Source organism: Amblyomma americanum, chromosome 3 (genome assembly GCF_052857255.1).
Source record: "Amblyomma americanum isolate KBUSLIRL-KWMA chromosome 3, ASM5285725v1, whole genome shotgun sequence".
Lineage (NCBI taxonomy): Eukaryota > Metazoa > Arthropoda > Arachnida > Ixodida > Ixodidae > Amblyomma > Amblyomma americanum.
Window position 1 is genome coordinate 175,459,925 of NC_135499.1, and position 21,749 is coordinate 175,481,673.

The following is a 21,749-nucleotide window of genomic DNA, read 5'->3' on the forward strand; positions in this document are numbered from 1 at the left end:
TAAACTTCCTTCATCTCACTGAGTACGGCGCTTGGCCGAGATCACGGTGTAAGCATATTTTAGGTGTTGACAGTGCCCGCCCGCCGCGGCGGAGAGCGCGCCAGAGACTCTGGTGGTGTATTTTCGTTTGACTTGCTTTGCAGCGCTTTCATCTAAGGCAAACAAGTTGGTTTTTGTGGTGTAATATAAAACACAAGAACGTGACAAAACATCTCTATTTATTAGCACAATTCGCAGTATATATACTGTTTGTCCAATCATCAAGCTCCCGCCCAGTGATGTCATATCCACTGCTAAAAAATTGACTGTGGTTTAGCTCTGGTTAAACCTGGAGTGACGGGAGATCTACATCTGGCCGAGCGGAACTCGCTCAGTCGAATTGCAAAGTTAGTCCTCTCGCCGCTCCGTTTCGTCTTCACCTTGGTCTCTAGACATGGATTCACTCTGCCACCATCTCCAACTCTCCAAGTGTGAATCCCCCTCTCTTCTTTTTTTATGCACTGTGGCTTTAGCAATACTGGTACGATGCCAGGGGATGAGAGCCTTCATCACAAAACTTAAAAGCAGCCTCAGCCTGATGTTGCACGCTGCAGTAGGCTATATTTTTCTGTAATGGAATTAATTGCTTTGTTTTTGCCAGATTGTTGCTTAGTCTAAAAACAGTGGTCTTTTTGTGCGTGCTACCTTCAGGTACTATCGCGTTTTAGCTCCGCTGAATGTATGAAATTGAACACGAACGTAAAAACTTTCTCCCTATTTGTGGCTGTCACGAACCCGTGACCAGTGGCCGCATGCCAAAAACGCGTGCCATGGACATATAAAAAATTGCTTACGAACCCCATCACTCATACCTAGCTGTTTCCACCCTAATGACGAAAGGTCAATCATAAACTTCGATTATAGAGGCACTATAAACATATTATAGAGGTATATAGAGGTACTATAAATATATAAACTATACAACCACTCAGCCAAGTGTGCGAACACCCAGACCATTTTGTAGAAAAGTAACGCATGGACTGTAAAATGATACGAAAAGAGATAACAGAAAAATCGGCGGGGCATCTGTGAATATTAAGTTGTAATCTATGGCAAAAATTATGTAAGGACGACGCCTTTAATAATTTAGCCTTCGCCGTCTGTCACACAGCGTTTTGTATAGAAACGCACCAGAAATTAGAGTGACGATGAACCGTGCTCGCCTGGTTACAAATTCGAGGAAACGTTAGCAACGCGGACGATACTTCAGGCGCACGTTTATTTTTAATTTACTCGCTTTTTGAGTCGCAGTTGCTAAGGAAGATGTAAACTGGTACCATCTCTTTCCACTCAGACTATACTATTCCAATGACAGCACGGAAGTCCGCGGAAGTCCGCCACGCGGAGCACAAAACGTATATACAAGACGTCAGACCAAGCTTAATGTAATGTAGATATGTTAAGTACAGCATGACGAATAAAGAATGGAGGCCGATCGAATCCAGTGAATAATCATGCAACTCTATCCATCTACCACACACACACACACACACACACACACACACACACACACACACACACACACACACACACACACACACACACACACACACACACACACACACACACACACACACACACACACACACACACACACACACACACACACACACACACACACACACACACACACACACACACACACACACACACACACACACACACACACACACACACACACACACACACACACACACACACACACACACACACACACACACACACACACACACACACACACACACACACACACACACACACACACACACACACACACACACACACACACACACACACACACACACACACACACACACACACACACACACACACACACACACACACACACACACACACACACACACACACACACACACACACACACACACACACACACACACACACACACACACACACACACACACACACACACACACACACACACACACACACACACACACACACACACACACACACACACACACACACACACACACACACACACACACACACACACACACACACACACACACACACACACACACACACACACACACACACACACACACACACACACACACACACACACACACACACACACACACACACACACACACACACACACACACACACACACACACACACACACACACACACACACACACACACACACACACACACACACACACACACACACACACACACACACACACACACACACACACACACACACACACACACACACACACACACACACACACACACACACACACACACACACACACACACACACACACACACACACACACACACACGACCTTACCAACAGGGAATGATTCCGTCACTCCTGAAAGGTCCGACACCACTGGCCAACGAAAATGCTCGGGCGTAGCAAAGGTGTACAAAGCGACTCTAGAAGTTACTTCCGATCTCGGCTCGGCAACAGGTACATTACAAAGTCTACACGCGCGTCACCAAGCCTGTCTTGGGGGAAGAAATTCAGAGACGGACGTCACCAAATCGTCAGTCCCCGGCGCATGTGTGCCCTTCGTAAGCACGTCGTGTGGGCGCTGACATTTGCTCGTCAATCCGTCACTCACGTGCACGCCTGCTGCAGGAATGCCGAAAGAGGCAAATCTCGGAAGCAAATGTCGTTGCAGTTCATCTCGAGTGAGAGCGCGCAAAAACGTTGACGTATGCGCGAACGCGAGCCAATCAGGCGCCTAAGTCGCAGGTTGCCATGAAAAGTGCGCGAGCCCCTTAATTCTTTGGTCCGTTCCCACTGTCTGCGACCAAATCGGTGCCTTAGAGCAGAGAACGGCTGGCGTATATATAAGAAAAAAGAAGGAAGAATACTTAGCTTGTTATAATTCAACAGTTATTCAAATTCAACGCGTCTGACTAAACGCGCTGGCACCGCCTCTCCTGTCTCCGTAGGAATTCAAGAAGAGTACGACCGCCGGTTAGTGTGGGCGCGAGTGCGTTAAAAAAAAAAGACAACATGCCGCGTTTTCTGACGTGTTGTCTTTCTGCAACGTCATCTGAAGAGTATGTTAAAGAAAGCCTACAAGAGTTCACCATCGTTGCATGTGCTCCAGAAAGCTCAAATGCATCGAAAAGACGGCGCCACAGCTCTCCTTCATTCAGTAGAGACTGGGGAAAGCGGGCATCGCACTACAAAGAAGGGTGCTGAAAGCACTGCTCGGGTTCACTCAGCAAGGCAACAGCGCTTCTTTCACATACAACCTACTCCTCGACAACCCCATCAACAACACCGTTGTGTGAAAATCCCAGCACTAAATCCATCCCTTACCCCACCGTGACGTCCGTGGAAAAATAATTCTTTGAATCTTCATTTAGCGCATTCTGTCACCGCATAGCAATAAAGGTGAACTGCATTTAAGACGCCGCTATAACAGAGTCCCATTATCACTGCATCGTTTGCTTAGAAACTTTCGGCGCGTCTTTGAAACGACCCACCACGATTGCTCGGTGGTTAGGGTGCTCGGCTACTGAGCCGGAGTTCCCGGGTTTGAACTCGGCCGTCTCGGCGCGTTTCAATGGAGGCGAAACGCAAAAGGCGCCTGTGTGCTTTGCGATGTCTGTGCGCGTTAAAGATCCCCAGGTGGTCAAAAATTATTTCTGAGACCTCCATTACGGCACGTCTCTCTCCTTTGTTCTTTCACTCCCTTCTTTATCTCTTCCATTACGCGCGGTTCAAGTGCCCACCGATATGTGAGGACTGATACTGTGTCATTTCCTTTACTCAGAAAGTAAATTTTTCAATTTTCCTTTGAAACCAGGCAACATTAAAGTCTTGCTGTCTGGTAACATATACTAGAATCGATCATAACGAAGAGTTTGAAATGCCTACACAAATTTAGCGACAGTGAGCTGCCGTAGGGCATGAAAAAATTTTGGTATGCTCACCATTCAAAGTCAATCTGCTCAATCAGTAGGCAGGTTTTAAAGGTGACTTTAGAAAATCGGACATATTTTCTTATATCTTATTCTCTTTTCAGAAAACTGCCCCGATCTCTTATGGTCATTACAGATGCAGTTAGTGTACGCTTCCTCAAGAAACAATCCTCACATGAACTGAATTCCCTGCTAGGTAGGGAGTCATTTCTTAGAGAGACAGTTCTATCAAAGGAAAAAAAATAGAAAGGCCACCGGGGGGGGGGGGGGGGGGGGGGGGGGGGGGGGGGGCGGGGGGCGGGGGGAAGCTGCATGTTTAATTTGGTCTGCCACGTATATAATATTGAAATAAAAGTGATTAGTACATGTACGCACGTGGGTAGGACTTTCAGACGACATTCGCGCCGAATTTAAGATCAGTTGTAAAATATCGCGCACAGAAATCCTAGCCACAATTTCCTTTGCCACGACAAAACAGCACTTTGCAATGCCGACTAGCCTATGCTGCACAGCTGTTTCGCGTTGTGCACATTCCCAGAACGGTCTTACTTGCTTTGTTCTTGCTACTTCTATACGTCCATCAATCAAGAATAATTGTGACGGATACCACAAATCACGAGCGCATCTTATGGCGAATTCCACTGGTGGATCCGAAGCGAGGCGCTCGAATCTCAAAAGAGCGCCCCAAACCGCCTCGCAGCACAGCGACCGTTGTCGACCAGCGGAACATGTAGAGCGCGCAGCGGAAGTACTGGTTCCGGAAGTTGAGGTCTGGCAATTCTGGCGCCAAAATACGCGTAAGCAGACGACGAGAGCCGGCACTTCTTTCGCGATGGAACCTACCAGTCGTTTTGTTTTGTTCATGTTACGCCTGAGGCGCACCGCATTTTGGTGAACCTCGTAGGCAATGAGGAGCACAGTTATGCTCTAGGTAATCATAAATGAATATATATCGCATGTCTGCAGAGTGCTTACGGGGCAATTTCCAACGAGGAAATTGCCCTCCGCAGGGGCTTCTGCGAAATGTCCCTCGAAAAATGCTTCGAAGAAGTACTTTTCGTTGTCGCTGCTGCTGTCTGAGTGCGCGGACTCAGATTCCAACGAGCTCTCATCAGACAACGCGAGGGCTATTGCAATTCCACACGATGCCATAATTAAGAGTTGTAGCCGTCATGACGCAGGTCACGAAGACGACGTACGCACGAAAAACGCGCGCGCGCGAAACAGCACTCAGTCTTCCCCGCTGACATTCCTGCACGCTCTAAAAATAACCAGAAATCACATATATGTTTCGGAAGTGACGACATGGCCGACTAAAAGTTCCGGTGAGATCCGCCGCTGGTCAGCGGATCAACCTAGTGCGCTCCGTACGGAACGGAGTTGCTCCAAACGACCAGCGGAATTCGCGCGGTCCGTCCAGGTCGACCAGTGGACGACGTACGCGCGAGCCAGTCTGCAAGCGTGACGGTGCAACCGCCGTCGACACATCGGCCTGCCGGAGCAATGGGATCGTCGCGCAATGCCAGCAGCTGATTCCATTCACTCATGCCAGGATTGAGATCAGCACAATCGTGGCGCGCGGATGCGCTAGTCACGTGATATTTTTTTTTGTAATTCGCGGGCTTTCTTTGGAGCTCGGAAAACAGATACACGTGTAGCTTTCTTTATGGCTAATAAATGGAATGGGGGTTTCTGAATGTGCTCTCCAACTTTGCTATCTACAGTTGCTGTCTAAAGTCATATTTACGCATTTAGAAAAATTATCTTAATTGCTAATTATTTAATTGCAAAACAAAAACTTCCAAATGATGCGCAAGCCTGTTTGTAGGTGTAAGTAAGCGGTTTCCCTGGCCTACCTCAAATATCTTCTTTTTTAACGATTGGCTAAAGTTAGCCTGGACACCCTGTATACGATAGCGGATGCTGGTAAGCAAACATACTTAGGAGGCGTCACAGCACACCCATATCATTTCCAAATCGTGATTATGCTGAGGACAGAACATTTTAGAAGTCGCTTCTCAGCGAACAACGAGTCCGCCGCCACCTCGACAGTCGCAAGGCCTGTCTGTCGTGAATATATTAGAACCGAACAGGCCAGGCAGAATCAAACTCCAAGTAAAGGTGAAATTATCCAAGGCTCTGTTAATAAAACTACATGACTACATGATGAGCTGGTGAGACTGCATAATGAATCCGTTCCTGTATCCCACTGCAAATGTTGGCGGGATGCAGTTACAGATGGTAATTTTTGAGTTCAACATTTTGGGCGGAGTTTTTAGTAGTTGCTGTAATTTGCGTTCAACTTTCTTAGCTTCTTAGTCAGAAACGTAAACTTTACATCAGAAATTGGTCTAAAGTAATGAAGTTAGCATGAAATATTGTTGAACGGAGCAGATCCAACAAGATACCCACGGCGAGTCCAGTGTCTGTTTGCACCATAAAAAAGAATAACGAGCAAATAGGAACGTGGCAGGACATGTGCGATATTCTTTACCATAATGCAAGGAACCCAAATTTCCGCCCTGACTCCAGCGCGTGTGTGCGTGCGTGCGCGGGTGGGGAGGGGGCGTTTCGTAGATACCTTGCTGCATTCATTTAGGTTATTGCCTAATAAAACATGTACTTTGTGTGCTCGAAATGAACTTACCTATTACTGGTCCCCGATTCCTGTTGGATATGTCTTCTTTGTTGATGCGGGGTTTTAATAATTGCAGCAAATACGACCCCACAACGTGAAAGAGTGCAACAGCCTGCATGTCAACCACGGCAAGCCGTGCTCTTGGGAACAGACAATACGTGCAGTCACAAATTTTATTTACTGCTGCCAAAACTATACCACCGGCTAGCAACAAACGAAGAGACATTCCTGGATAGCAATAACATAAGGAATCGAAGACGCCCGACTCACCAGCTGTGTTAAAGGGCAACTCAAGAGGTTTTATAACTCGAATAGTTTAAACGAGCGGAATAATGTGTTAAACGTGCAGACAAAGCATGCGAAATCTTTTTGCGCTAGCATTTGTAATGGTGACGTATTCTACGACTAAAGCGGCGTCGGCGTCCAGGCTTTTCTACAGTGCACAGCGACGGGCAGAGGCTGCACTGATGACGTCAAGTACAACAGCACTCAGCTTCCAGCCACGAAGCAGTTGTTTAAAGGAAGAAAACAAATGCCATCGAAGGTGAAGCTCACGGAGAATTGTATGGCGGCAGCGCATGGCAGCATGCAGACGAAGGCAGCGGAATTCAGTAATTCTGGCAATAATGACGTCACTACGAGTTACCCCGCACTCCAGCGCTGTGATGAGAAGTCTGAATATCGTCACGGTTTTAATCGAAGATAACATCACCGTTTTAAATGCTAGCGCGAAACTACTTTGCATGCTTTATACCTAGAAGCTTCATAGATTCGAATTCTTTAGTAACCTCGAATTCTCAAAAAAACCATTTCAATTTCTCTTTAAGAGCAGGGGAGACGCTCCAGGTTGTCCTGCATGGACCAGCTCACTTGTAGGTTCCCGTGAGGTCTTGTTCAACTGGCGAAGAGCCTAGCCGCGTTATGGCGCATTCACACTTGGACATTCGGCGGCGAGAGGGAGCGGAATAATAATAATAATAATAATAATAATAATAATAATAATAATAATAATAATAATAATAATAATAATAATAATAATAATAATTGGTTTGTGGGGAAGGAAATGGCGCAGTATCTGTCTCATATATCGTTCGACACCCGAACCGCGCCGTAAGGGAAGGGATAAAGGAGGGAGTGAAAGAAGAAAGGGAGAAGGAGGTGCCGTAGTGGAGGGCTCCGGAGTAATTTCGACCACCTGGGGATCTTTAACGTGCACTGACATCGCACAGCACACGGGGCCTTACCGTTTTTCCTGCATAAAAACGCAGCCCGCCGCGGTCGGGTTCGAACCCGGGAACTCCGGATCAGTAGTCGAGCGCCCTAACCACTGAGCCACCGCGGCGGGCTAAGATCAAAGTGGAGCGGAATCCGCGGCCGCCAAAATGCTGTCTCGTTCACACTTCCCGGCCACCGCGTCGCCGCTCATCGTCTGTGTGTCGTCTGCTCACGGCGTACACAGATGTGGCAAGAGGTTAATCGATGCTGTCTACATACCAGAACCGTATGCACGCTTTCGTACACTAAATGCAGCTATTTTGTCTGAAGTTACGCCATTTCTAACATTCTGAGTTTTTTAAACACCTAGTGGCGCCATCTGGTGGTCAGGAGAGGAACCATTGTCAACAAATCGACCCCCCTCTTAAGCCTAAAAGGTGAAGAATCATCACCCGAAATAGAAATTAAAGCAAATTTATCGCTCAAAATCTCTGCCGCGGCAGCGGATTCCGCTCGCTCTCGCCGCCGAATGTCCAAGTGTGAACGCGCCATTAGACGTCCGCGTGCGAATAGCTTTCAGAGATTAAGAACATAGACACTGTAGTGCACCATATAGGGAATTCGGCCGTGCACATCATCATGAAGATCGAGTTGTTTTGGCGATGATCGATCTGAGCGTCATGACGTGGCGCACGAAATATTCTCGAAAGTACGGTTTTTCACACGTGGACGCCACCGCCACATAACTTAAAGCACGATTGAGGTGTCCGCTGACCCAAGGGACGCAGTTATGCGTGTTTCCTTTCTATCGTGCCTCGCATAGAGGCTTCAAGCAAGCAGTGAGATTTTGCGGGGTAGGGGGCTAGGCTAACAGGGTTTTCACACTAAAAAAATGTGATCCACGCGTGTGTGTATTGAGGCACAATGCTTGGCAGCCGGCGCTGCGGTGTCCGTCGCACCGTTCCCTCGATGCTGCTCGGGTCCGTATCGGTGCGGTCTTCTTTCGTCGCCGCTGCCGTGGGTGTATGCAAAGATGCCGTAAAGTCTGGTGACTTAAAAGGAGTAGACCTGGAGGGCGAGAAGTAAACGGTGACTAAAGGTGATGTCCACCCCGGTCGTTCATTTCTTGGCAGTCGAGGGCTAAACATTTACTCCTTGAAATCTTCAATGGCTGCCGCGTCCCGCGCTTATTCGCTGACCAGACATCGTCTAGAGGCAGATAGAGTTGCGGTTGTCGTTACCTCGAAAGGATGAAAAATCGCTAAGTGTGTAACGCGTTCTTACCGCCCAGTTCCTCATGCCGATAATACTCTCCCTCCAAACCATCAATCAAACTATTGGACACAGTGGAAGAGGCGGCTATCGCCCTTGCCATCATTAAAACCAATGCTGATTCTATACTAAGCGACTCTAAATTCGCCATACGCAATTATTCGAGGGTCAGAATTTCTGTATGAACATATTGGGTCAAACAAAAAACTTATATTGAGTTGATACGGATCCCGGCTCACTCGGGGAATCCTGGTAACGAAGCGGCACACATCAAAGCTCGCGTATTCGTCAGCCGAGCAGGGGACACGGTAGTTACTGAGAGTTCCTCGAAGGACGGCCTAGCATCATATCACGACACTACTAATCAGTTTAAACTAGAAATGATGATGTTCCCTCCTCCAGACAAAACCTTAGATAAGGAGCAGGAGACCGCCTGGAGACGATTCCAGACGCGATCCTTAATGACTCCTTATCAAAATTCTCTCCCGGTGATTATGACCCAGAATGTACACTATGTGGCGAAATAGCCCCTTACGATCCCATATTGTGGAACTGTAAAGAGTAGCCGCCACCGGAGTCTCTAATACAAGTTCCTAGTATCGAGCAATGGGAGGCCGTGTTGGTCAGCTTAGACCTGGGCATTCAAACCCGGGCTATTGAAGGGGCTACACAGGTCCCTGTCAACCGTAGACTGATAACCACTTAGAACGGACCATCTGCATTTTGCCTTCTGACGAAACAAATGTTTTGCAATCCAATCAGTGCAAATCGCGCACTTATAATGACTCTGAGCTACACACCGTGGAACACGTAAGGACGCTAGACGTTTCGAACCATGCAGAATTCTGTACTTTCCGTGTTCTTTTGGATCTGAAACAATATTCAAAGCAGGTTCAAAGTCACGCAGCTTTCCTTGTCATGGTCGAGAGAGAGAGAGAAAAAAAAATGAAACTTTTTATCGGTATAGCCTCTGCAGGTGAATATGGCTGGGTTGAACACTTGCGTGCCCAAATATCCAATTGATATTTATGCAACTGTGCAAATCTATTAGACCATGAGGCCATTTCGTGTTTGGGTGTTATAATGTGCATTCGACTGCCCTTTCTATACAACTCATGATGAGATCCACAATACTACATAACATTAACAAATTAAAAAGGTTTACTGAGGACATATTTCTGCACTCAGTACTCTCGTGGGCAGGAAATTAAGGCAGTAGTTTTGTTGCAACTGAAGTACCCCTGTTACAAAATGTGTAATGCAAACAAAAACTGGCATTTCAAGTTCATTCCATACCGCTTCATTATTTCATAAATAAGACATCTGAAAATCATAATACAAGCCACACCTTGTTCTAATATCGCAAAATATATACATAAACTACGTCGTCTTATGGACTCATTATCACGGACACGTAAAGCGCTAAATGTCAAAATTACGACGAGAAAAGCTAAAGCAAGCCCGACATTTGGACCTCGGCACCATACTTGGGTTTTCCTTTGCTTCTGATTGATTAGACTGGAACATATACAAGCTACAACGAAAAACTGCGTAGTTCAGTCCACTACACACACATTTACGTGCACACCCCTGCCAGTGATGATGATGACGATTACCACTAATCGAACGGTGCGCCGTCTATGAACCTGGATATCATGTCCAGAGCCACGTCCGGTTGATCGTACGGCACAAAGTGTCCCGCGTCCCTGACCATCACTTCCAGCAGATTGCCGGCCTTCTTGACGTAGCCTGCCACCGCGGAGCCGTTGCTGGCCGACGTCCGCCACACCCGACGCCGAGCGGCGTCCAGGGCCTCCGCACCCGACCAGTGAAGGGTGGCGAGGAAGTTCTCGGTGAGCGGGTACGGCACCACGGCGTCCAGCTGGCCGCTGTAGACGAGCACCTTGTAGTTCCTCTCGAGCAGCGAGGCGAACGAGGGCTTCACGGTGCGCATGACGTCGCAGAGGAGGTGCGACGCCGCGTCGCGGCCGCTGTTGAAGGCGACGTTGCCCAAGTGCACGGCCTGCCTGAACTCGTGCCTCTCCAAGTAGGACCTGCACCGCGCAGACCAGCCGTGAGAGGACAGGCATGGTGGGAAGTGTGTGGTTGAAGAAACGTTTGCCCTCGCTAAAGGAGTATAGACACGCAATTTTGGTGTGATGTTTTCTTTTGTACGACTTTGCGGAAGACACTATTATGCATGGATCACCACCTGGTATTAGCCTACGAACGCTAAATAATTTATAATCAGAATTTTCTGTCATGCTGTTTCGGTTTCAACAACCGAACGGTGCCTGTGACGTCGTATAGTGTGCTTATAGGTCATGTCAGGCATGAAAAACTGCAATATAGTCGCTGCTGCCGCGTTCATCGTCATTCGGGCTCTTGAGGCAGGCTGGCTTTAGCATTGTAGGGAATTACAACGGCGAAGCAGCGATTATATCCCAGTTTATTTCATGTCTCACGTGACCTGCACGCAAACTTTGACGTCGCAGTCATTATTCGGCTGCTGAAACCGAAACAGCAGGAGAAATAAATGCGATTATAAATCATTTAGCGGTCGTAAGAGAATACCATGTGGTAATTCATGTGTAATAATGCCTTACACATCATTAAAAAGAAGAAAACACGCACCCAAAAATTAGGTGTCTATAAACCTTTAACTGCCAATGCGCGACGCATGTGTTCAAGCCAGAAATGCGATCAAGCAACCGCATATTGTCGACCGGTTCATACCTTTGCTCCTTTTAGTTGTCTATACCTCATAAAATCGTTTCTCTGACGCTATGTAAAACCTGCTTTCGAAGCTAGAGTTAACTTTTCGATCGTCCAGTGTATTCCGCTGCTCCTCGTTCCCGTTCGTGCAAATTCGAAACTTTGGCCCATCACAGTTAAACCGGACGTGCGTTTTTCTTCCCTGCATCTTTACGGCCGTGTGCTTCTGGAACGAATGCGGAAATTTGATATCCAAGGTTTGATGCACGTAGAAATGGAAGCAGTCTTATTTCTATTTGCCATTTTAGTCAACGAACGGCTTATTCTGCCGTGTAGGTAACATTGGAACAGTTTGAAAGCATTTAAAGCACGGTCCCTAAAGTAAGGAGAAAAAAATTCGTTGGAGGCACTTAGATATCTCTTAACTGCTGGAAGGCGAAAGCCGTTTGCGACTTATTGCTCCGATTTGAATTTGCCGCGCTTGAATTCGTTTCACAACAGAGGAGAAGAGCGCCACCTAGGTCACGTGACCTAGGTGGCGATGTAACGGACCGTAACGGTCACCGCGAGTACTCGTATGAGCCATTAAATGATATCGCCTTATAATTGGCCAAGTGCTTACGCTCTGCTGCGTAACGCGCTGAACTCAGTGAAAGCTATCGTTGTGCTGCTACCAGTACAGTCTAGGAATTTGTGCCAACATGGGCTACCACAGCGATCGCAACAGGAGCACTGTCACGTGCCTGAAGCTGGTCACGTGATGAAACGTTATCGCACGTAACAGAATGTTGGGGCGGTTTGCGCTCTCAATTCGCCGTAGTAAACTCCGTACAACAGCCTTCGCTGAAAGGAAACCATATTCGGATACAACTCAAGAATAGAGCTACGAATTCCCCTCAATTGAGGCCATCCAAGCCAATGCAGCGGCCATGACATCGTAGCGCCACCACTGGCCTTATCGTAGCGCCACCACTGGCCTTCCTACGCACTCGCGCTCATACTCTTACCAAAGTGACTGCCTTCGCTGATCGCATCCAACCGTCGCCGTCGTCAGCCAGGTTGTGCTCTATATATAGTGCTCACAGGCCGACGTTATGCCCCTCACTCATACCTCAATGTAGAATTTATTGCAAAGCTATCGTTGTCGTCACTTGTATGAACTGTATATGTTTCGTGTGCACGAATTTAAGCGCGCTCGGTGACAACAATCGCACTGGCGTTTCGTCTACTTCGGCACTGCTTGGCGCCTTTGGGAGACTACCGCTGTTCACTAAGTGACATTCGAGTTGTCCGTTCACCAGAAGAATCGACAACTGAGCGATTTGCTGCATCATGGACGTGGTAACAAACAGCGCAGCGACGGCGGACAAGAACGAAGAAAGACAAGCGCTGACTAACAACTGAGGTTTATTGGAAAAAACGCAGGCATTAATAGTCTAGAAAAACAACAACCAGGACGCATGCTTCTCCGCAAACACTTCTAATCATGGGAATCAAGGTACTTAATCTCACAATCATGAAGAAACACCGAAGCTGTGCTTACACACGTGTTACCATTCACGTGGATGTGATATGTCTCACACAGTTCCCTTGTTAATTTTTCCCTATGCCTGCGAATAACGTTTCTCTCATGGAAAAGAGGTGTGCACATTTTCTTATCGGGAGAACCCGGGATATTATTCACGGGGCAATCTCTGTTATGTAACGCAAGGTTGGACGATGTTGCTGTTCTCAGCACCGAAAAAACGTGGGAAAATATGTGCCATAGTAGATAGGAAAGCAAAGACTAAAAACAAAAAACAGCCGGTAGTAGAGCCTGCAACATTAACCACGAAAATAAGTTCACGCCATGTGCTGAAAGGGTATATTGACATTGAGTGAAAGGGTATATTGACATTGGGTCTGTAACATTGAGTTTTCTTGCGGCAAGAAATACATCGGTCAAGACAGAAATTGTGTGAACACCCGTCTACGTCAGCATAATACTTCGTTGAAAGGCCCCCCATCATCCAACATTCATTACATAACAGAGACTGCGCCCTGAATAATATCCCGGGTTATAATAATAATAATTGGTTTTGGGGAAAATGAAATGGCGCAGTATCTGTCTCATATATCGTTGGACACCTGAACCGCGCCGTAAGGTAAGGGATAAAGGAGGGAGTGAAAGAACTAAGGAAGAAAGAGGTACCTGTAGTGGAGGGCTCCGCAATAATTTCGACCACCTAGGGATCTTTAATGTGCACTGACATCGCACAGCACACGGGCGCCTTAGCGTTTTGCCTCAATAAAAACGCAGCCGCCGCGGTCGGGTTCGAACCCGGGAACTCCGAATCTCGATAAGAAAATGTGCACACCTCTTTTCCATGAGAGAAACGTTATTTGCAGGCATAGGGGAAAATTAACAAGTGAACTTTGTGAGGCGTATCACACTCACGTGAATGGTGACACGTGTGTTAAGCACAGCTTCGGTGCTTCTTTATGATTGTGCGATTAAGTACCTTGATTCCCATGATTAGAAGTGTTTGCGGAGGCGCATGCATCCTGGTTGTTTTTTTTAGAGTATTAATACCTGTTTTTTTTCCCAATAAACCTCATTTGTTAGTCAGCGCTTGTCTTTCCTCTTTCTTCGTTCTTGTCCGTCGTCGCTGCGCTGTTTTTTACTTCTTCGTTCGCCAGTTATTCAATGCAGTGTGCGCTACACAGCGGTCGTCATCGTACTGCGTGCGTACGTGCGTGTTACTGTCTACAACATCACGATGTGGAAGAGTGCGCCACGACAATTACTGCCCCGTCTGTTCAGCGTACGCAGCCCCAGTTTCAGCACAGACGCGCAAACCATACCTGTACAGGTCCAGCTGCTTTTTAGTCTTGCTTTCGCCTAGTAGGAAGTTGTAGGGCGCGTCAACGCCGCTGACGTTCCTGAAGTACGACGTGGACGTCGTGAAGCCGCCCATCAGAAGATCCATGACTTCATAGGCGTCCTCGAAGCGCCCGTGCCGTATCAGCCCGATCACCCTGTCGGTTCGCCGCCGTATGTAGTCCGCCTGTCGTCGGTCCACCAGACCAACCTGGTAGAGGAACTCCGAGTAGTCGAGCATCGTCTCCGGATCCAGCCAGGCGTTGCCGACAGCGATACCACGCAAGTTGATGTTTACTCGCCCATGAATTGTCGTGTCGATGAGGTTTGCCAGGGCTGTCACGTATTTGCCTGCAGTGATAGAAGTTAACGACGCATTTTGGAAGCTTATAAAGCACTGTCGGAAATGGCTCACACCAAGTGCCCTGGAATTAAAGGGCATCAATCTGAGGAGCCTTCACCATCCGCTAACCTCTCGCAGGAGCTCCTCTGGCCAATGGTGTCGACCGATTGTCATGGCATAGTGTTTTTCTTGCACCTGCCAGCGAGACATCGCGGCGGCTTGCATGTGCAAAGGGGTCAAATGCGGATCAAGAGGATTAATCACGACATCACGACAACCGGTCGACGCCATTGGCTCTAGGGCCTCCGTTGAGGGGCATGCGCAGCTTCGTTATAGAGTTTTACTCGTCCGCAGGCGAGTAGAAACATTGCTTGCTATTTTCGCAACTAAATTTTTCTAAAGTTTTGCGCGCAGCACAACCTTTCACGCTTAGCAATGCAGCCTTTGAAACCTTCCTTGCAACTCCTCTAATCACATCGGTTAAAGTTGCGTATCAGGCGCATAGCGGCTGCCACACACACACACACACACACACACACACACACACACACACACACACACACACACACACACACACACACACACACACACACACACACACACACACACACACACACACACACACACACACACACACACACACACACACACACACACACACACACACACACACACACACACACACACACACACACACACACACACACACACACACACACACACACACACACACACACACACACACACACACACACACACACACACACACACACACACACACACACACACACACACACACACACACACACACACACACACACACACACACACACACACACACACACACACACACACACACACACACACACACACACACACACACACACACACACACACACACACACACACACACACACACACACACACACACACACACACACACACACACACACACACACACACACACACACACACACACACACACACACACACACACACACACACACACACACACACACACACACACACACACACACACACACACACACACACACACACACACACACACACACACACACACCACACACACACACACACACACACACACACACACACACACAACACACACACACGCACGCACGCACGCACGCACGCACGCGCACGCACGCACGCACGCACGCACGCACGCACAAGCTCAAAAAGACAGACAGTCATTAAGGTGGCAAAAAAAATAAAAAATCTGTCCCGCCCAAACTGCCTGGTGGTGCAACAGGATAGACTTCCACACAGACAGCGATCACAGAGAGAAGGCACGGTTTGCAGATTCGGCTTTTGGGCCTCTTGCTGAAAGATTCTCTGCAACCTTGAAATGTACTGTAAATATTAAATTAAATAATTGTGTAGCGACAACATCGCGTGGACATTCTAGTGCTCTTCCTCTGATCCATTCCAAAAATTCCCCCGCTCGGTCTTTCGCCAGAGAGAGGGTAAAATAGAGCCCGGTCATAGCTCCAGTGTGACGGGACTGTGAGGGGAGGCCTATAAACAGCAACTGTCGAGAATACGCTGCGCAATGTGCGTGGGACCCGAGCAGGCTCCTGTTAGGAACGGAAAGCTAGATATTCCAAGTCACTACGTCCATACAGGGCTCAATGAGCGGCAAAAAAAAAAGCTTCCCCTCACCCCTCTCTAGCTGCTGGGCATTATCGATACATGGCAGCTGCGGTAAACGCTAAGCGGCTTGTGGGATTTAGATGCCTTCCTTGCATCCGCGAAGGCTGATGGCCGAATGTGGAGGAGGACACAGTGCGTGCGTACCTGCGTACGACTCTCCGGCAACGTAGAAGTCGTTCGCCGCGTACCGGTGGAACAGCGTGAAGAACTGCTGCAGGGCCTCATTGAGGCTTCGCGCCACGTCGCGGGTATCCCGGGCGTAGCCGCGTTCGTCCCACGTGAAGCTGAACCCGGAGCCCACCGGGTTGTCCACGTACAGCATCGAGTATCGATGCGCCCAGGTGGCGTTTCGCAGTCGCAGGATGCCGCCTTTGTCGACGCGGTACGGGCCGTGCTCCAAGAACAGGCCGAACATCGAGGAGCCCCCAGGCCCACCCTGAAGCCACAGAACCACGGGAGCAACGGCGGGGTTCTCCTGCGCAAAACGAAATGCTGGCTTCGGGAGAGGCTAGCGCGAGGTGAAAGAACGAACTGTTCCCGCTTCCGCTAACACCAACCTCATTGCTGTGGGACATGTCGCTACAAGCACTGAAGTCTTCCAGAATCAAACACGCGGTAATTTTCCTAACCAACCTTGATTTTACAGTATAATAGCTGCCTATGGGACTTTGTCTAGGGGTGAATGGCGTCCTAACATGTCGTAACTGAAAATGTCCGCGTTCAAATGCCCGTCATTTATAACTGTTATCGAAGATGGCCTGTGGTCTGTGTTCATATTTACGTGCTATACGGTCATCAGCTTTATTCGCACCAGGATTGATGGCGAAAAATAATAATAATAATAATAATAATAATAATAATAATAATAATAATAATAATAATAATAATAATTGGTTTTTGGGGAAAGGAAATGGCGCAGTATCTGTCTCATATATCGTTGGACACTTGAACCGCGCCGTATGGAAGGGATAAGGGAGGGAGTGAAAGAAGAAAGGAAGAAAGAGGTGCGGTAGTGGAGGGCTCCGGAATAATTTCGACGACCTGGTGATCTTTAACGTGCACTGACATCGCACAGCACACGGGCGCCTGAGCGTTTTTCCTCCATAAAAACGCAGCCGCCGACGTCGGGTTCGAACCCGGGAACTGCGGCTCAGTAGTCGAGCGCCCTAACCACTGAGCCACCGCGGCGGGTCGAAAAATCCGGAAGCAGTTTTTTCTTCAATATTCACGAACAGCTCATGGCTGTATCGATACATCGACTCTATCGATAAACCAGAGCATGGTATATTGTGCGATATCGCAAGAAAAGACCCTGTACGCTCCATAGGTAAAGTCCAGGTTTTATGTTACAAAGCACGCTTTTGTAGCCTCTCGTGTTTCTTCTACACCATTGAAGTTGGCCGTTTTTGCTGCAGCTGTGTGTTTTAGAACTCCCCCCCTACCCCCTAGCTAAACCTCTTTCCCTGCCTTAATGACTCTTGAGACATACATTAGCGCTTCCTTGATTTTATGCGATTGCGTAGGAGCCTCGTTGGAGAGAAAAACCAGCGACCACCGTCGTCATACCTGGTAGGTGGCTCCACCTGCCACCTGCCAGCCGTCCTCCGTACCCCCGCTGCCTCGCTACCCTCCCCCTCAACTCTTTCCCTCTTCATTTGCAAGAGAGAGGAGGGAGACACCAGACCAGGAATTACTCAGCTCAGATGAAAATCACTAAAACTGACACAGCAAAAATTAAAGAGGTGATCAGATTCAGAATATAATCAGAATTTGAACAGAATCAGGAGCTGAATGGAATTTGGATATAATCAGATGCGCATAGATTGGCGAGTAAAAAAAAAAGTCGTAGGGTTTTAACATAGTTAAACCGAGTAGACGTGGGAAAGCATGTGTTTTGCCTGGTTGGCTCATGGTTTTCCTTTTGTTGGGTCATCGGCACGTCTGGAGACGACATTGGGCTCAGGTTAAACTCTGATCGAGGTTAAGCTGATCTGATCTGTTCGCGTCGCAGATGGAAGTTGATGAAGAAGACGACGTGCAGTGCACAGCGCGAGAGTGTGTTGCAGTTTAACACGAGGCGTTATCGGCTGCGGCGACAGCATGGTGCTCTCTTGCAGAGGCCAGCGAAGCTCATCTGTTCGCCCCGTTCGAAACCCGGCTGCAGCAATATTTAGTTTATTTCTGCATGGGCTGTTGCTATGCTAGGTTTGGCCAAGTTCACCCCCAAGGTCACCCTCCTATTGGCTACAGCTGACGCGACGCTCCTCCGAACTTACCCGAGCTTCTTCCATTGGCTGCAGCTGTCACGACGCTTCTCTGAACTAATCTAAGTTTACCCGAGTTACTCTGAGGCTTCACACAAGATTCTTGGCCGGGACCGCGTTAACTAGTTCTCTCGCACAAAAAAAAAAAAATAGAGAGACACTGAAGCTCCGCCTTAACGGGTATGACACGGCAGTGTTTATGTTTATTTGCTATTTTCTACATTAGTACCCCTTTGTAATGACACATAATCATTAGCACACATCAGTAGGCACATTAGACCACGTGATACACCACGAGACAAACAAGGGCTCTCTTTAACGAAGTCGGACGAACACGTGCCTCGCTGTCCTAGGGGCATAGTGTGTCTGACTCGCAAAGGTCACGGGTTAGATTCCCAACTTATTATCTCAATGTTTTATGCAGCGTAATTAATTTACTTTACCTCCTTACATGTAATAATGACGTTTGAGTCGTGCTATGACCTCATATTCACAATTTAACTCATTGTTTAATCATTTTGATTTCACATCTCAACGTGTGTCGTCATGACCCTCTCGACCAACCCGGAGTTTTCTCGACGTGACAACGCCAACAACTTCGGCGGTTTCTCCGCTGAATGGGAGCTTAACGCCGTCGCTTAAACTGCTATAGCAGTTCCTCCACATCTGTCCAATTGATCACCCCTAAATTTTGGCATTCGCGTTTACGCTACGACCTCTGAAATGAAATCTCCAAGCCAAAAATAGTCGCACAAAGAGTACGTTACCTCCAACTGCAACACGTAAATCACCAACGCGCTTACGTCAGGACGGTATCTAACTTTTGGTTTCCTTGCCAAGCATGACGCAGTGCAGCGTGGTATGAGCTGTGCGCGTTCGACTAACCCTGGCGGGGAAGAACCAGAAGAAAATGTTGCTAGAGAAGTCCTTGTTGATGGTGAGGAATCCCGCGTAGCTGAGCAGGTCAGCACCGGTGTAGAGCGGACCAACGCGGCTCAGGTTGAGCGCCTTGTCCAGCTGGCCGGCTTCGATCAGCGGCGTCAGGAAGAGCGGACCACCGACATCGCCCAGCAGGTGACCGGCTGCGTGGTCTTGACCCTTACTGCAGAGATGGTTCATCAAGTTATGGCCACCGCTTAGATGACGCCTTCGTTTTAGCTAATAGCTTTATGCGTGCCAAAACAGCACCAGAGCTACGAGACACGCCACGCGGAGTGAAGACCACGAGGTATCGACCACGAGCACCAAGGCCTCAGTACCCGAATTTTCGCTTTTTACCTTGAACCAGAATCGAAACTATGACCTCGTGCTCTGTTGCAGAGTCAAAAGCCACCGCGGGGAACCACGCCTGTAGATTCAGCATAATGGTATGCACAGTAAGGCTGTAAAAGGGGTGCGAAATAAAAATTTAGCCTTGGTGTCAGGAGGCCAGTCCCAAACCCTCTTTCAGCACATGGCACGCAAAAGTGTCCCGCGATTACCGTGCGCCCTTCGATTGGCCAAGGACGATAGCCAATAGCCAAGCCACTCGACATTTGTTAGCCGTTCATATACTTACCAGCGGCCCCATGTGTTCATCTCGCGAACCGAGGTTAGATGGTGCCAACTGTAGCTTACAAAATGCATAACGTAATTCACTTCTACCTACGGTAGGCTGACCGTGCAGAGTCAACAAAACGCTGTTAAATATGTGGAATGAAGGGCAGCGTTTTGTCTCCTTACAAGTTGAACATAAAAACATAAAATAGAGTCTTTGCTTCTGCAAAAAAGTGTTTTGCCTTAGAAAGACCCTTTTAATGCGACAGCGTTGTGGAGCCTGTGTCGCAGAAAAGCCGGCGTTGTCATCGGCGTCCGTTGTCCGCGTCGTTCACCGTGAGCGAAAAATCCCCAGATAAGCAGCCTAGGTGGCAAGTGCGCTACCTAGGTCACGTGACGTTGTGGCGTCGTCAATACCTGCTCACCGGATTGTGAGCAAACTGCCCACCGTGGCACGCGCCAGTTAAATTAATGATTGGCCGCGAGAGGTGGCTCTGGAACACCAACTATTGCTATTATTGTTATTGTTTATTCACACCACAGTTCTGTTAATTTACTTGACACCCACCTAAAATATTGTCACGCGCCTTAAACTCCATCTCCGTGCAGAGCCGCGAGGACGACGAAGCGGACACAGTCGCGTGAGGAGCCCTTTGGGCTGGGCTATATGTTTTGTGAGGTTAAACTCGGCCGCTCTGAGATCCTCTTTTACGTCTGCGGATGCCCTCCTTCTAGTTCTTGGCAATTACTATTCCCTGGATGGTGCATTGCCCTTCGTGGTTTCACAGAAAGCATTGCAAGCGAGCGTCTCAACTCACTACGCCTTCAGATGAACGCGTTTCTTGCTTCTCCACCCTGAATTGTCATCGAAGTTGTTCGTCCTGCGGGAAAACGTGTGCCCTGTATACTCACACGTTGTAGACTTTCCACATGTTGGTTACCCAGGCGTCCACGTTCGCGCACAGGAAGGACGCGAAAAGCACCGACTTGGCCATCCTTGTTGCGACCGGAGCCATCTCTTCTTCTTCTCCGGGCGCACACTTACCACGTGCCGACGAAGGTGCTTGCTTCAATTTCCTTCATCGTTGATTTCGTTGGGAACCAGGTCTGACTCATGCCTCACTGTGCGAAATGATTTCGGGCCGCGGCAGAGAGCGGGGTGTTAACATTTGCTCTGTGTCACGACGCAGCTGGCGTACGTCGTGGTCAGGCGTGAGGAGGGCAGCCGAACACTGTGTGAACACTCTGTGAACACCCTTTTTTCTGTGTATGTGT

General features: G+C 48.3%; 2 protein-coding genes across 8 annotated transcripts in view; both read right to left on the minus strand.

Moving 5' to 3' along the window:
* LOC144125480 (sodium-coupled monocarboxylate transporter 1-like) overlaps positions 1 to 4,487 on the minus strand; it is a 52,881-nt gene extending 48,394 nt beyond the window's left edge. For 2 of the 7 annotated variants that reach the window (XM_077658877.1, XM_077658874.1), the window contains exon 1: positions 2,363 to 2,660. The gene's annotated coding sequence lies outside the window, so the exon portion shown is untranslated. Of the gene's footprint in view, positions 1 to 2,362; positions 2,689 to 4,332 lie in introns of those variants that run through there. The other 5 variants (XM_077658878.1, XM_077658873.1, XM_077658872.1 and 2 more) reach the window with 5 other exon arrangements.
* Positions 4,488 to 10,146: 5,659 nt separating this feature from the next.
* On the minus strand, positions 10,147 to 21,741 carry LOC144125476 (putative serine carboxypeptidase CPVL). The gene is made up of 5 exons (XM_077658867.1): positions 21,387 to 21,741; positions 19,824 to 20,040; positions 16,819 to 17,149; positions 14,642 to 15,008; positions 10,147 to 11,136 (listed from the first exon to the last, which is right to left on the minus strand). Exons 1-5 carry the CDS (start codon positions 21,488 to 21,490, stop codon positions 10,701 to 10,703), a joined length of 1,455 nt encoding a protein of 484 aa, XP_077514993.1. The 5' UTR covers positions 21,491 to 21,741; the 3' UTR covers positions 10,147 to 10,700.
* Between the last annotated feature and the right edge of the window lie 8 nt (positions 21,742 to 21,749).